Source organism: Sander lucioperca, chromosome 15 (assembly GCF_008315115.2).
Source record: "Sander lucioperca isolate FBNREF2018 chromosome 15, SLUC_FBN_1.2, whole genome shotgun sequence".
NCBI classification, from domain to species: Eukaryota; Metazoa; Chordata; class Actinopteri; order Perciformes; family Percidae; genus Sander; species Sander lucioperca.
Window position 1 is genome coordinate 5,466,513 of NC_050187.1, and position 13,758 is coordinate 5,480,270.

Genomic DNA, 13,758 nt, shown 5'->3' on the forward strand with positions numbered 1-13,758 from the left:
CATGAACATCCATTTCTCTTGGTGAAAGTGTTTTCCCCGGAATGAGAACTCAGCTCCCTGGGTTCAAAGCCCTGTGTTTTATGACCCCGACCTTCTTCCTATGTGGTCCAGCAACGAGCGTTCTTAAACAGCAGCTGTCACTGTGGTACATATAGCAATAAATACGTGAAATACATACAAATTACAGTACATTACTTTTTGTAGCTATATGTACAAGCCTGAGATATTTATATTGTTTTGTTGACATGGCAACCTATTAGAACCTGCTGCTACTAGATCTACTTTTGTTTTGTGACACTTGACCTTTCCTCTAGTGCCACCATCAGGACCGGCGTTACATTTTTAGAATTGTTCTGTGTACTGAAAGGGGTAGATTTACTACCATAAATTAATATGGCAATAATCTGTGGTAAATTCACATGTGAAAAAGATTCCAGTATTACAATGGGTTTAACTTTAACTACTATCCTTCATATTCTCCTCTTAATTTTGTGAGTCCTCAAAAAGCTTTTTTTTAAATTACATTTAGTTATTTCTTTAACTTTTAATACACAGAGGGCTAAGATATGACATCATTGTACAGCGATCTGTTGGGATAGTCTTACTGTAGTGATTACTTCCCCACCTGTTGGAGAACAATGGGCTGTGTGAGCTACTTGACTCTTACTGGCAACACACACACACACACACACACACACACACACACACACACACACACACACACACACACACACACACACACACACAGCATGAATGGCCAAAGTAAATTGGCATTTTACTACCATGTCAGATGACTAACCACATGAGTCACATATGGAAGAGAGGAAATGCCTTCTCCCTCTCAAGGCCAACACTGTTCACTGTTTTGTTACAGCTGCAGGGGTTTAGACAGTTTCTAATGACTACCAAAGCCTCCCCCTTCAGCACCACAATGAGAAAAAATGAGCTGAACAACAAACCAAAAAAAAGAAGCACTTTTTAAAGGGTAATTTCAGGTTATTTCAACCTGGACCCTATTTTCCCATGCATTGGTGTCGAAGTGACTAGAGAAATACCATTAAAGGGAAGAGATAAAATATGTTTGTTGGAATTGGGGTAAAGTGACCCTTTAATTTAAAGGGTAACTTTGTGTCTAAGGTCGCTTTCCGACCGGAGGGATTTTTGCAGTTCCTAGAACATTAAATTCCTAGAACCCTTTTTTTCTCGTGTTCCGACTGAACCAATTTGGGGACTTTTTAAGTCCCTCTTAGATTTCGATTATAGGCAGTCTTGCGAAAATTGATGCCGACAATTTGCTTCAAAGTTTTTGGAGTTGAGAAGCTCCATGAAGTGAGGCGACAGCCAGTAGGCGCCTGCCCTGGCCGCTAGCTTGTCGCTCGGCCAGTCATGCTCAGAGACCCCGAGGTAAGCTGGAGGTCTCTTAGACCGGTCTCGTAAATAAGAGGCTTTTATTTCGCCGTTGACGGTTCGTTTGTTTAAATATCACAACACATGTCCATCATAAGACTAACGGGAACCTGTGGTTAGCTGGCCGCACACACACACACGTCCACAGTGCAGCAGGCAGAGGCGCGGGAGAGAGAGATACCCGTTTCTCTTCGGGAGACTTGTTTAAATTATGACAAATATGCTATATACATTAGATTTAGTATTCAGTTCATACTTTTTTTGGTGTATTTGTTTTCAGATTTTAACGCTATAAAGACCGTTGCCGTGCTTGCATCATTCCCTTACCCCTCCTACCAGTCCCTATGGCCACTTGGCCAGTGCGAATGCAATTGGAAAAAACGGTTTTGTGGACTTTTCCTATAGCTACGTTCCTGTAACTACTTGGATGGAAAGCGGCTTATGTGACTTATGGGAACAACAATCTTTGAAATTGGTCCAGTATTAAGCAAGATTGCTGCAGTCAGCTGCAGCGAAACAAGCTAGTAAGTTATTGGGCAATTGCACCTTCAATTTTATGTCCACAAAAACTGCTTATTTAACCATTGACATGCTCAGATTATTGTTGTAAGTGTCTGACAACATTATGGAAAGGATCCTTTTTGTTTAACATGAAACAGCTCCAAAATCACTATCACCAAACCCACCAGACTCCATTTTAATAAACAGTAATTTTATAATTGTAAAATACACTTAATTTAAAGTCAACAGAAACAAAACTATCCAAAGCCGTCTTGGTTCGTCTTTCCACTGTTCCAACAATCGCCACTCTGGTTTAGTTGAAATAAACCCTTAATTTACTCATTTACATGTGAAAATACTCTGGCTCTATACACACTAAAAGTATTGTTTATTTAAATGGAGTCTGGTGATTTTGGCGATGGGAATTTCAGAGCTGTTTCTGGTTAAACAAAAAGGATCTTACTCTTTAACAAAAGGTCTATCTCTGTAGGGATCCTTTCCATAATGTTGTCAGACACTTAAAACAATAATCTGATCATGTCAATGGTTAAATAAGCAGTTTTTGTGGACATAAAATTGAACGTGCAATTGCCCAATAACTTACAAGCTTGTTTCGCTGCAGCTGACTGCAGCAATCTTACTTAATACTGGACCAATTTCAAAGATTGTTGTTTCCATAAGTCACTTAGACACAAAGTTACCCTTTAAATTAAAGGGTCACTTTACCCCAAGTCCAACAAACATATTTTATATCTTCCCTTTAATGGTATTTCTCTATGCAGATACCATTGGTGTTGTTGCAGGTGTCCGAATATCTGTCCCTGAGATCTCTGTCTTCACCCCAGCAGTGTCGAGGTGAACACAGGTTGTATTTGTTGGCGCTCACTGCACTGAAAAAGGTGACAAGGCCCCTTTTGATCCACCGAATACATGTCAGCAGCTTTCATTGACACTGTTTCTTCATTGGAATGTAGTTCCACTGAAAACAGTATGTCTCATTTTCACACTGGTGATTTGAACTCAATTAAAATTGCTTTTTAAATAGCTCTGGCACTATCAGAAAGCAACATTATAACGGCTCTGATGATGTATTGGGGTAAGAGTGAATATAGTGTAGGATATATAGCCCTACTCAGCCTGTAAAAACAGTTGCATACTGTATTCTGTAGCTCTGGAAGAGCTTTGTCAAGTAAAAAACTGATTTCCATTCATCATGTCAGACCAAATTAATCTAATTTACACTGACATTACAAGTGACGTTGGTTGAGTAATCAAGCTTGAAGTGTATAACAGAAAGCCTAAGTTACAAACTGGGGGTGTGATAATTGCAGTATATAGTTGCCATGTTTAAAAATTGACAGCCTAATTGGAAAAAAATAGTGATCGTGGCTGAAGACACCACCTTTAATTTGAACATTTTAGTGAATTTTTTTTTAATTTGGTAGAAAAATGTGTGTTATGGAACAGCCCGATCACAATTGCTTTGTGATTCGTATCATCCACTGGCTTGACATCTGTGAGTTGATTCTGAAAGAAAGTTACGAGCGCTCGGAGTACAAAGCGACACAGAGCAGGGTTCAGTTCAACTGTTCTAAAGGTTTAATGAGACCCACAAGAAGATATTTCCTAACAATCGGTCCATTTACTTTGATGACGTGAGAGTAAATAGATAAGAAAAGGGGCACAAGTGAAAAGGCGGTGTTCAAGTTAGGTTCACACAGATAAATCTTCAGGAAGGAAAACAGTATAATAATTTATGATACCAATTAAAACCGATGACAGAGGCTTTATTCAGAGTTTTTAAATAATGTAATATAATAGATTCACAATAATGTGAGAGGTTGTGTTCCTGTTAGAGTTTGAAAGCTGGTAGTCTGTGCCGATAGCTACCCTGGAAGGTGAACTTAGAGACACTCATATTGATTTACTGACAGCCACTTAGTCTTATTATACTATGTACAGTATATAACCCATATTTCCCAGGGAGCTGGCAGAATAAATCTGGTGTTTGAGTTTATGTGGCAGGTTAGAAATGTTTTGGTGAGATTTAAATCAGTGGAGCTATACAAAGGCTGAGAGGAAGCTCTGCCTGAAGAGAGGGAAGACTTGGATGGATTAACCCTATAACCCATATTCTTAGGAACTGTAAGGAACAGGAAACACTTGAAGAGTGTTTCCTGTTTCCTAGCAGTGACGTCAGTCCCATGCTAGGAATAGGAACATACACATGTGAGTCATGCTGCAGTAGCTGTGCTATCCTGTGGAGTTTTAGTTGTGGGTTTTCAGGGCTGGGTCTGTTTGTAGTCAGTGTTGTCCTAAAGATTACACCTGAACAACCTTTGGCCATAATAAAAAAACTGGTTAGGTGGACACTAAACAACCCTAAACAACACTAACCCTTGTGTTGTCTTCCCATCAACCATGGTCAAAATTGACCCATTCTGTTTTGCCTGTTTTATAAAGCAAAAAGTATAAATTATCCCCCAATTATGTGTTACATCTTCTAATCCAACTTCATTTCAACCTATCACTGCTAGTTTTACACTTCTTTTTGGAACATATGGTCAATAAACCTAATTCATATTAAATTATGCCTAATTTTTTAGTTAAAACCCCCCAGAAATTATTAATTATTTTAGCTAATAGTTAAAATCAGGGGAATGTATGTTAATGCATAATTACAGCCTGTTTTGTGTATGGAACTATCCATGTTATTTTTGGCAATTTAAAAAAAACAACATATTTTTGACACTTTGAAAATGGGTCACATTTGACCCACGGACAACACAAGGGCTAAACAACCCCCTTTCTGTCTATTGTGTAAAAGTTCAATGTCTATAGGGACTCCCAGATGCCTGGTTTATTGTCCTCACCACATAACAAAACAAACGTACTGTATGTCCTTGATATGTTCAGTTTGTTTTTATGGTGCAACGGAGAGTGACAAAGCTAAAGAGGTAAAGAGATGAAAATATTTAAAAGGCAGCCAGGTTGGAGACATGACATTCACCGCCTCCCTCTGGTGTGATCTAATTCCTGCAGACATGTAGGAAGACAATATGTTTTATGCAACTGGAGGAAATAACTTAGAGAAATAGCTTGTGTGTGTTTGATTCTTTGTCTGTGTTCCAGTTATTGTACGAGTATGAGTCAGAAGAACTCTATCATAAAGAGGGATTCAGAGAGAGAGAAAGACAGAAAAGATGAGAGAATGAGCTTTAACTGACTTTCTTTTAAATCTGTACTGAATTATTATAGAATAAGTGAAACAAATAAAAGTGAAAGTCTACAGCCCTGCTATGGCCTCTAGAGGCTGCAATGTTCATTACAACCTACATAACTGTGTTGTGATGTGTTGTGAAGTGTTTAATGGAACAGTTTTAACAGTATATGGATGGAGCAAATACTTCTTTTTGAGCATTAGCAGTAGTGGAGCTACAATAGATATGGTTCAATCTCTGGGTAACATAAATGTATTCAGCATAATTTTCGATGTTCATTTATTTTTTTTTTTTAAAGATGATTTGTTTGGTATTTCAGGCCTTTATTTGTATAGGACAGCTTAGACTCGAAAGGGGAGAGAGAGGGGGAATGACATGCAGCAAAAGGCCACACCTCAGAGTGTAAGACTTGAAAGGGGAGAGAGAAGGGGAATGACATACAGCAAAGGGCCACAGCTCAGAGTGTAACCCGCGGCTCTGCGTCGAGGAGTAAACCTCTATATATGGCCGCTTGCTCTACCAGGTGACCTAACCAGGTGCCCAGATGTTCATTTCTTGTCTACAGGTGTTTATTTCTGCGTAATGGTGGCACAAGAAAGGTCAGGAGGTCCACTTACCATAAAGTTATATCCTCTGGGCATCCAATAGAAAATTACCAATGACCAAAATGAGGTACGGTAGTAGCAGTAGCTCAGTCTGTACAGACTTGGTTTGGTAACACTCCGGAGAAGTACTTAGTGTGGACTGGTAGCTGTTCAGTCAGTTGAGCAAGGCACCAAAACCCCAACTGCTCTGGGCGCCTGTAATGGGCAGCCCCCTCACTTGACATATCTGTATTAGTGCATGTATAAGTCCTAGGCAGGTATGTGTATTTCGGGGTTATGTGTAATGTTTTTAATAACTAACAACACAGTGTTGGGTTGCTTGCGGGATCAATAAAGTATGTCTTAATCTTAATCGTTAAAACGGAACCCACTACAGCCTCATAAAGGCAGAAATTTCAGCATAAAAGATTAACGGCTTTTGAGAAAACATTCGGGGCTGGAGCCCCTGAAGCCGACCCTCCCTGTTGAAGAGCTGCCTGATATCCTGTTGTTATGTTAACATTCTTACCTGTATGTTAAGGATTCTGCCTGTTTTTGTGCTTGTATTTAACAAGTCTCATAGTTGTGCGACAGGTGTTAGATTTTAAATTGAACTTGAAGCTGTGAATTAAGGGCCAAACTAAATCTGTGTGGTAAATATCTCACCTCCATGTGCAAACTGTGATCTCATCAGGCTGAGTTTAATCCACACATTCACCCTAGGTGATCTATCAATTATCACTGCATGAGTTTAACAGGAGGAAATAGGCCTGCACATTTTCTTTATTTCCAGGTCTTGATATTGGCTGATTGTCTTTTCTTCTTCAAGCCAGCAACACCTCATAAAATCCTTGTTGCTGTACCATATGTGCAGGGGAAAGACAGCTGTGGAACGTTCTATTCTTGGAGGAGAACTGTGCATCAGACAGACCGTAACCCCTCTCTGTGGGCTCTACCTGAGTGAAATGATGACAGTAGTGGCCTTTAATAAAGTCATATATTGCTGCACTGCCAAGTATTGGTCAGACCAACAGAACTTAAAATTCTAGTGCAACGCACCCAACTACAGTGCCTGTGTAGATACACATGCAAAAAGGACATCAATGGTTATGTCAGGTATTAGATGAGTTTGATCAAAAGAGAAATTTGAGTGAGATGTTAAGAAAGGAGACAGAGACACAAGGGTGTCTGCCCCCAGTCTCTCTGACTATTTTTTACACAACCTGAATAACCCTTACACATTATTCACCAAGTCCTTATTCCAAAACAACAAAGTCTTTTGTTAGTGTCTTCCAAGTCTCGCATTGCCAGACCTTACTCCACAGCACTGTGGGCTACACCACACATACATTCTGGGATAGGAGAAAAAACTCTCTGGGTTGTTTGCATTTCTTTAAACAATCACAAATGTCTAAGCTCCGGAACTTTTTCAGTGGAACATTTGCACCCCGCAAAAGACAGCACCACATAAAACATTAAATGAAGTTAACTGTTGACACAATACAATAACATGAGCTATTTAAATTAGCTGGATACTGATTATACCTCATTTGCTCTGACTAGTGAATCACCGTGTGTACTTCGTCCACAGCAATCCCACCAATCGGTCCCAGAACATCCCAGAGAGTAAATATAAACATATTCTTTGTAACTCTTTACAATCATTCCCCAAAAGAACCAAGCAGGCCTGCCTTGTTGCACGTTCAAAATTTTCTTCAAAACCTGCCATTTTCAGCTTGTAGCTTGCTAGCTCGAAACTTGTAGTTGTTTTCTGTAGCAAAGGGGTTTTAAGAACGACAAATTTGGTATTGAATGACAAGGCATTTTTTGATACACGATTAGATAATAATTCAATTCAATTTCATTTATAGTATCAAATCATAACAAGAGTTATCTCGAGACACTTTACAGAGTAGGTCTAGACCACACCCTATAATTTACAAAGCCCCAACAATTCCAATAGTTCCCCCAAGAGCAAGCATTAGCAGTGGCTATTGCGACAGTGGCGAGGAAAAACTCCCTTTTAGGAAGAAACCTCGGCAGACCCAGACTCATTGTGGGCGGTGTCTGACGGTTGGGGTTATGACTGTACAGGATGTAGCGTGGCACAGCAGAGCATGGGTGGACGCGGTGGACGCAGCAGGACGTAGCCGGGCATTGCAGAGAATCGCAGAGCGTAGCAGGGTGTAGCAGGTCCATAGCCACAGCTGCACCCAAGACCCAGGTCTTGGTGTCACCCTAATCCGAGGCAATGTTCTGGGCGAAGAAGAAACATAAGGACTCCGGGGAGTAAACTCCCCAGAGCTAGGTTAGTAACAAGCACTTCTGAGACAGGATGTGCATAAAAGGAAACAAAAGAAAAGAGTGTGTCATAAGAAGGTACTTCCTCGGCAGTCTAGAATTATAATAGCATAACTAGGAGAGGCACTATATTATTGATTATACGATAGGTAAATCTGATGACTGTAAAGAGAAGCAGAGAAAAGCAGGGGTGCTGTGTCTGCAGCTATACACCCTGCCCCGCCGGTCTAGGCGTTCACTGCAACTCCTCACTCCCTAACTATAAGCTTTATCAAAGAGGAGAGTTTTCAGTTTAGTCTTAAATGTAGCGACGGTGTCTGCCCCCCGAACCCAGATTGGGAGCTGGTTCCACAGGAGAGGAGCCTGATAGCTGAAGGCTCTGCCTCCCATTCTACTTTTAGAGACTCTAGGAACCACAAGTAACTCTGCATTCTGGGAGCGTAGTGCTCTAGTGGGACAATAAGGTACTAAGAGGTCCTCAAGATATGAAGGATTTTAAATTCAATCCTGGATTTTACAGGAAGCCAATGGAGAGAAGCTAATACAGGAGAAATATGATCTCTTTTCTTAGTTCTTGTCAGAACACTTCGCACACGCATTCTGGATCAGCTGGAGAGTCCTAAGGGACTTATTTGAGCATCCTGATAATAAGGAATTACAGTAGTCCAGCCTGGAAGTAACGAATGCATGGACTAGTTTTTCAGCATCGTTTTGAGATAGGATGCTCCTAATTTTAGCAATGTTACGAAGGTGAAAAAAGGCTGTTCTAGAGGTTTGTTTTAAGTGGTCGTTAAAGGATAGATCCTGATCAAAAATAACTCCTAGATTTCTAACAGTAGTACTGGAGGCCAGGGCAATGCCATCCAGAGTAATTATATCTTCGGCTAATGAGGTTCGTAGGTGTTTCGGGCCCAGCACAATAACTTTGGTTTTGTTTGAGTTTAACATCAGGAAATTGTAGGCCATCCATGATTTTATATCTTTAATGCAAGCTTGAAGTTTAGCTAGCTGGCTGGTTTCGTCTGGCTTGATATAATTGGGTGTCATCCGCATAACAGTGAAAGTTAATTGAGTGTTTCCTAATAATATTGCCTAGAGGAAGCATATATAAGGAGAATAGAATTAGTCCAAGCACTGAGCCTTGAGGAACGCCATGGTTAATTTTAGCGTAATTGGAGGGTTTATTGTTAACATTAACAAATTGCGATCGATCAGAGAAGTAGGACTTAAACCAGTTTAGTGCGATTCCTTTAATGCCAACTAAATGTTCCAGTCTCTGTAAGAGGATGGTATGGTCAATAGTATCGAATGCAGCACTAAGATCTAATAAGACAAGTACGGAGACAAGTCCTTTGTCTGAAGCAGTTAGAAGGTCGTTAGTAATTTTCACCAGTGCCGTCTCTGTGCTATGATGCTTTCTAAATCCTGACTGAAAGTCCTCAAATAAGCTATTGCTATGTAGAAAATCACATAACTGATTAGCGACTACTTTCTCAAGGATCTTGGAGAGAAAGGGAAGGTTAGATATAGGTCTATAGTTGGCTAAGACCTCAGGATTGAGGGTGGGTTTTTTCAGTAGAGGTTTTATCACAGCTACTTTAAATGACTGCGGTACATAACCTGTCAATAAAGACATATTTATCATATCTAGCAATGAAGTGTTAACCACGGGTAACGCTTCTTTAAGTAGCCTTGTTGGGATGGGGTCCAAGAGACAGGTAGATGGCTTTGCTGAAGAGACCTTTAGCATTAATTGTTGAGGGTTTATAGGATAAAAGCAATCTAAGTATATGTCAGGTCTAGTCGTTCTTTCTAGCAGTCTGTCAGTTAAAGGTGACCCATTAGAGGTTGGGGGCAAGAGGTGATGAATAGTATCTCTAATTGTTATAATTTTATCGTTAAAGAAACTCATGAAGTCATCACTACTCAGAGCTATAGGAATAGATGGCTCAATAGAGCTGTGGCTATCTGTCAGCCTGGCTACAGTGCTGAAAAGAAACCTTGGGTTGTTCTTATTTTCTTCTATTAGTGATGAATAATAGTCTGATCTGGCCTTTCTTAGGGTCTTCCTATAGGTTTTCAGACTGTCTTGCCAGTCTAAACGAGATTCTTCCAGTTTGGTGGAACGCCATTTACTTTCAAGTTTGCGCGAGATTTGCTTTAATTTACGAGTTTGGGAGTTATACCAAGGTGCTAGTTTCCTTTGCTTCATCGTTTTCTTTTTAAGGGGAGCAACAGAGTCTAAAGTAGTCCGTAGGCAGGCCGTAGCACCGTCTACGAAATTATCAATTTGAGAGGGACTAAAGTTTACATAAAGATCCTCTGTTATATTACGGCACGGTAATGAGTTTAGTGCTGTTGGAATATCTTCCTTAAATTTAGCTATAGCACTGTCAGATAGGCTTCTAGTGTAGAAGCTTTTATCTAATTTCGTATAGTCGGGTAGTAAGAATTCGAAAGTTATTAAGAAGTGGTCTGATAATAAGGGATTTTGCGGGAATACTATTACGTCTTCAATTTTGATGCCATATGCCAGCACAAGGTCAAGGGTGTGGTTAAAACAGTGCGTGGCCTCATGCACACTCTGACTGAAACCAATTGAATCTAGTAGTGAGTTGAAAGCAGTACTAAGGCTATTGCTGTCAACGTCCACATGGATATTAAAATCACCTACAATGAGTACTTTGTCTGATCTTAGGACTACACATGATAAAAAAGAGTTATAATTTAGTTTAGGTTTAGGATTAATTAACAGGTTTGAGTCAAATATGGCTGCAACTCCCCCTCCTTGGCCTGAGCCTCTAGGAATTTGAGTATTAATATGAGTGGGAGGAGTGGCTTCATTTAGACTGACATACTCTTCATGGCCCAGCCATGTTTCAGTTAGACAGAATAGATCAATTTGATTATCGGATATCAATTTGTTTACTAGTATTGCTTTAGAAGACAGAGATCTGATATTTAGTAGACCGCATCTTATTTTCCTATCCTGTTCTATCATTGCAGTGGTAGTTGTAATTTCAATTAGGTTGTTAAGTATTGTCCCTCTTTTGGTTACCTGTGATTTAACTGATCTGAGTCGAGTTACAGACAGTCTCGTTTTTTGGGGCAGGTTGTGGCTGACGTGAACTGGATGCTAAATTGACTATGTTTGCAGTCAACTTCTTATTACTTAGGGGATTCAACACTTTGTATGGTCTATTGTTGATTATAACTGGAATAGTACTAGTACTACATGTTATCCTGCAGAAAACATTTTCAGATTCATTCACTTGTAAAGTGCCATTAGGATCAATACCTGGGGGGCATGAATCTGTGATATTTTCAACAGAATATCAATACTTAACTTTCAGTGTGGTCGTTATGTTGTCAGATAGCAGCCTGGCTCCATGGTCGGTTTGGGTTCGGTTAATACTTTATTCATCCCACAATGGGGAAATTCACTTGTTACAGCAGCAGTTTTTACACGTTTTAATTGATGTTCTACTGTTTCATTTGTCATTGGTTTGAGTTTTTTTGTGTTAATGTGCAATGTGAAACAATTTTGCTTTTAGAAATATTTCATACAAGTAATTTAGTGTCGTGTGTCTTTGCACAGACTAAATATATCAGTTGTGGTGCATCATATACAGACCATGATGTATCATTTTTAGCATTTTAATTGATGACAAACATTTGTTTTCAGACTCAATCATGTTGTATGGTGTGATCATGTATGCTTTATGCCACAATTACATGTCTCTCTCAAGACCAAGGGTTATGGGTATGTAGGGCAGGGCCCTAACCATGCCATACATGCTAGAATCTCTAAATCAATTCTGTTGTTTGACTCTGCTGTTTCTGTTTTTGCAGCTTGTCTTTTTCGCTACAACATCCTGTCACTGGTTCACTTCCTCTACCTGCTGCTACTGCCATGGTTCCTGTGTCCGAACAAGCACACACTCAGAGGTAAGACCATCTGTGTTGTACTGTATGTTACATTGTTTTTCAGACTACAGGTTTGTCAAATTTAATGAAATTCCAATCACTGTAACGTCAGTTTGTCCGTGCTCTGAGTGTTCATTCTTGGCCATAATTTGCTTGTGTATGTTTGGATATAAGTTGATATCAGTTTAGGGCTGTAGGGAGACTGAGAGCTACTGCCTGACAGATATACAGAACTAAAGGTTCAGTAACCAATTACAGACAAAAGGTAAGAGATACCCAAAAACAAACTCCTAAGTTTTGTTCAGGGTCACTTAAATATGTTATGTACCAGGTTTGGTGAAGATTAGATCAAATATGTGCCAAAATAAGCAAAACAATTTTTTACCAAAAGAAAATCAAAACATTATATAGGTGCAAATGGGCGTGGCCTACATCAGTCGAATTGGCATCATTCAAGGAACACACTATGCAAATATTGTTTAGCTGTGTCTCATGGTTTATACGTTATTAAAACATGTAATAACTAACCACATGATGGCGCTATTTGTACCATGTTTTACAGTAATATGTTAAGAATTTCCACATGGGTCAGCTGTCTTGTAGTTTTTGAGATTTCAGCTTTTAAAATACAATTTTAATGAAAAAAATATAGAGATAAATAAGAGAGAAATTTCCATCAAAGAATGACAAAAATCTTCATGACTCACTGTAATTATCTAGGTAGTCTCACTTTTCCAGACATATCTCCACAGTTCTGTAGAGGTGGGTCTGGCTAGTCCACACAACATTCCTGGATAGGAGAATAAACTACCGCTGACCTGATGGAGCTCCACGACCGGCAGCTCGCGGTGCTCTGTAACCAGCGCATAGTCACCTATGCTGGGGTAACTGAACCAACAACTACCGCTTATCTGGAGCACCACGACCGGCAGCTCGCGATGAAATGTGAAAAGTGTCAGCATTCCCTGTACAGCCTGGAACACTGCATTTACGACCGTGGTTCATTTTCAGTATCCTTGAAAAACTTCCAAACTTTCTTCTTTGTAATGTGGAAGTACACAGAGCAGCGCGCAGCTAAACTAGTGTCTGAGATCTACGCTGTTTTTTTGGGGCGTGACAAAGGTACAGACCAGAGCCAAATAAGGTACAGCCACCGAGTTGACGTCAACTATTAGCTTTGTTGGGATTCACCCATTTTACAGAGGCAGTTTCAAATTGTGAGATTTGCATAGGAAAGAGGTGTCAATGGGACTTTGAGGTTCTCTGTATGCCCATTTTACTAGGGGTGTCACAATTCTCCAAATCCTCAATTCAATTACATTTTCGATTCTAAGGTCACGGTTCGATTCGATTCTCGATTTTTACATTTATTTTTTTAAAGCACAGGTTGCTATGCCATTTTTAGACTAGACTTTTATACAACATAATATCTGACCTTTATTCGCAATGTACCACACTACATTGTCAAATTTAAAACATTTATTAACAACATAATGTAACAATAACTTATTATAACAATTTATTTATTATTTATTTTTTACTTATAACAATTTGTCAATAAAGTAAAAAGAAGAAAAAAAAGTTTGCCGACAATGCTGAGGGCAGACGCAGCGGTGTTTGGTGTTTTAAGCCCCCAACGTCAAGGCACTAGGATTAGGCAATGGTTAGCATAGATATACATAATAAAAGCTAGATGTCTCGTCCGCGCTGCTGGCCAATGGAGGTTGACGTCCGCACCTGGCGGCCATCTTGCCACTGTCAGCTCGCTCACTCTTAACATTGTGTTTTAATGGTGCATGTACTTTTTGAATAACCAT

At 39.7% G+C, this 13,758-nt stretch overlaps 1 protein-coding gene across 4 annotated transcripts in view; it reads left to right on the plus strand.

The window, feature by feature from the left end:
• The window catches only part of piezo1 (piezo-type mechanosensitive ion channel component 1), a 204,794-nt gene that overhangs the window by 35,959 nt on the left and 155,077 nt on the right, over positions 1-13,758 (plus strand). For all 4 annotated transcript variants that reach the window (XM_031313782.2, XM_031313783.2, XM_031313781.2 and 1 more), the window contains exon 2: positions 11,867-11,962. In XM_031313782.2, the coding sequence (XP_031169642.1) occupies positions 11,867-11,962 (96 nt within the window). The remainder of the gene's footprint in view (positions 1-11,866; positions 11,963-13,758) is intronic.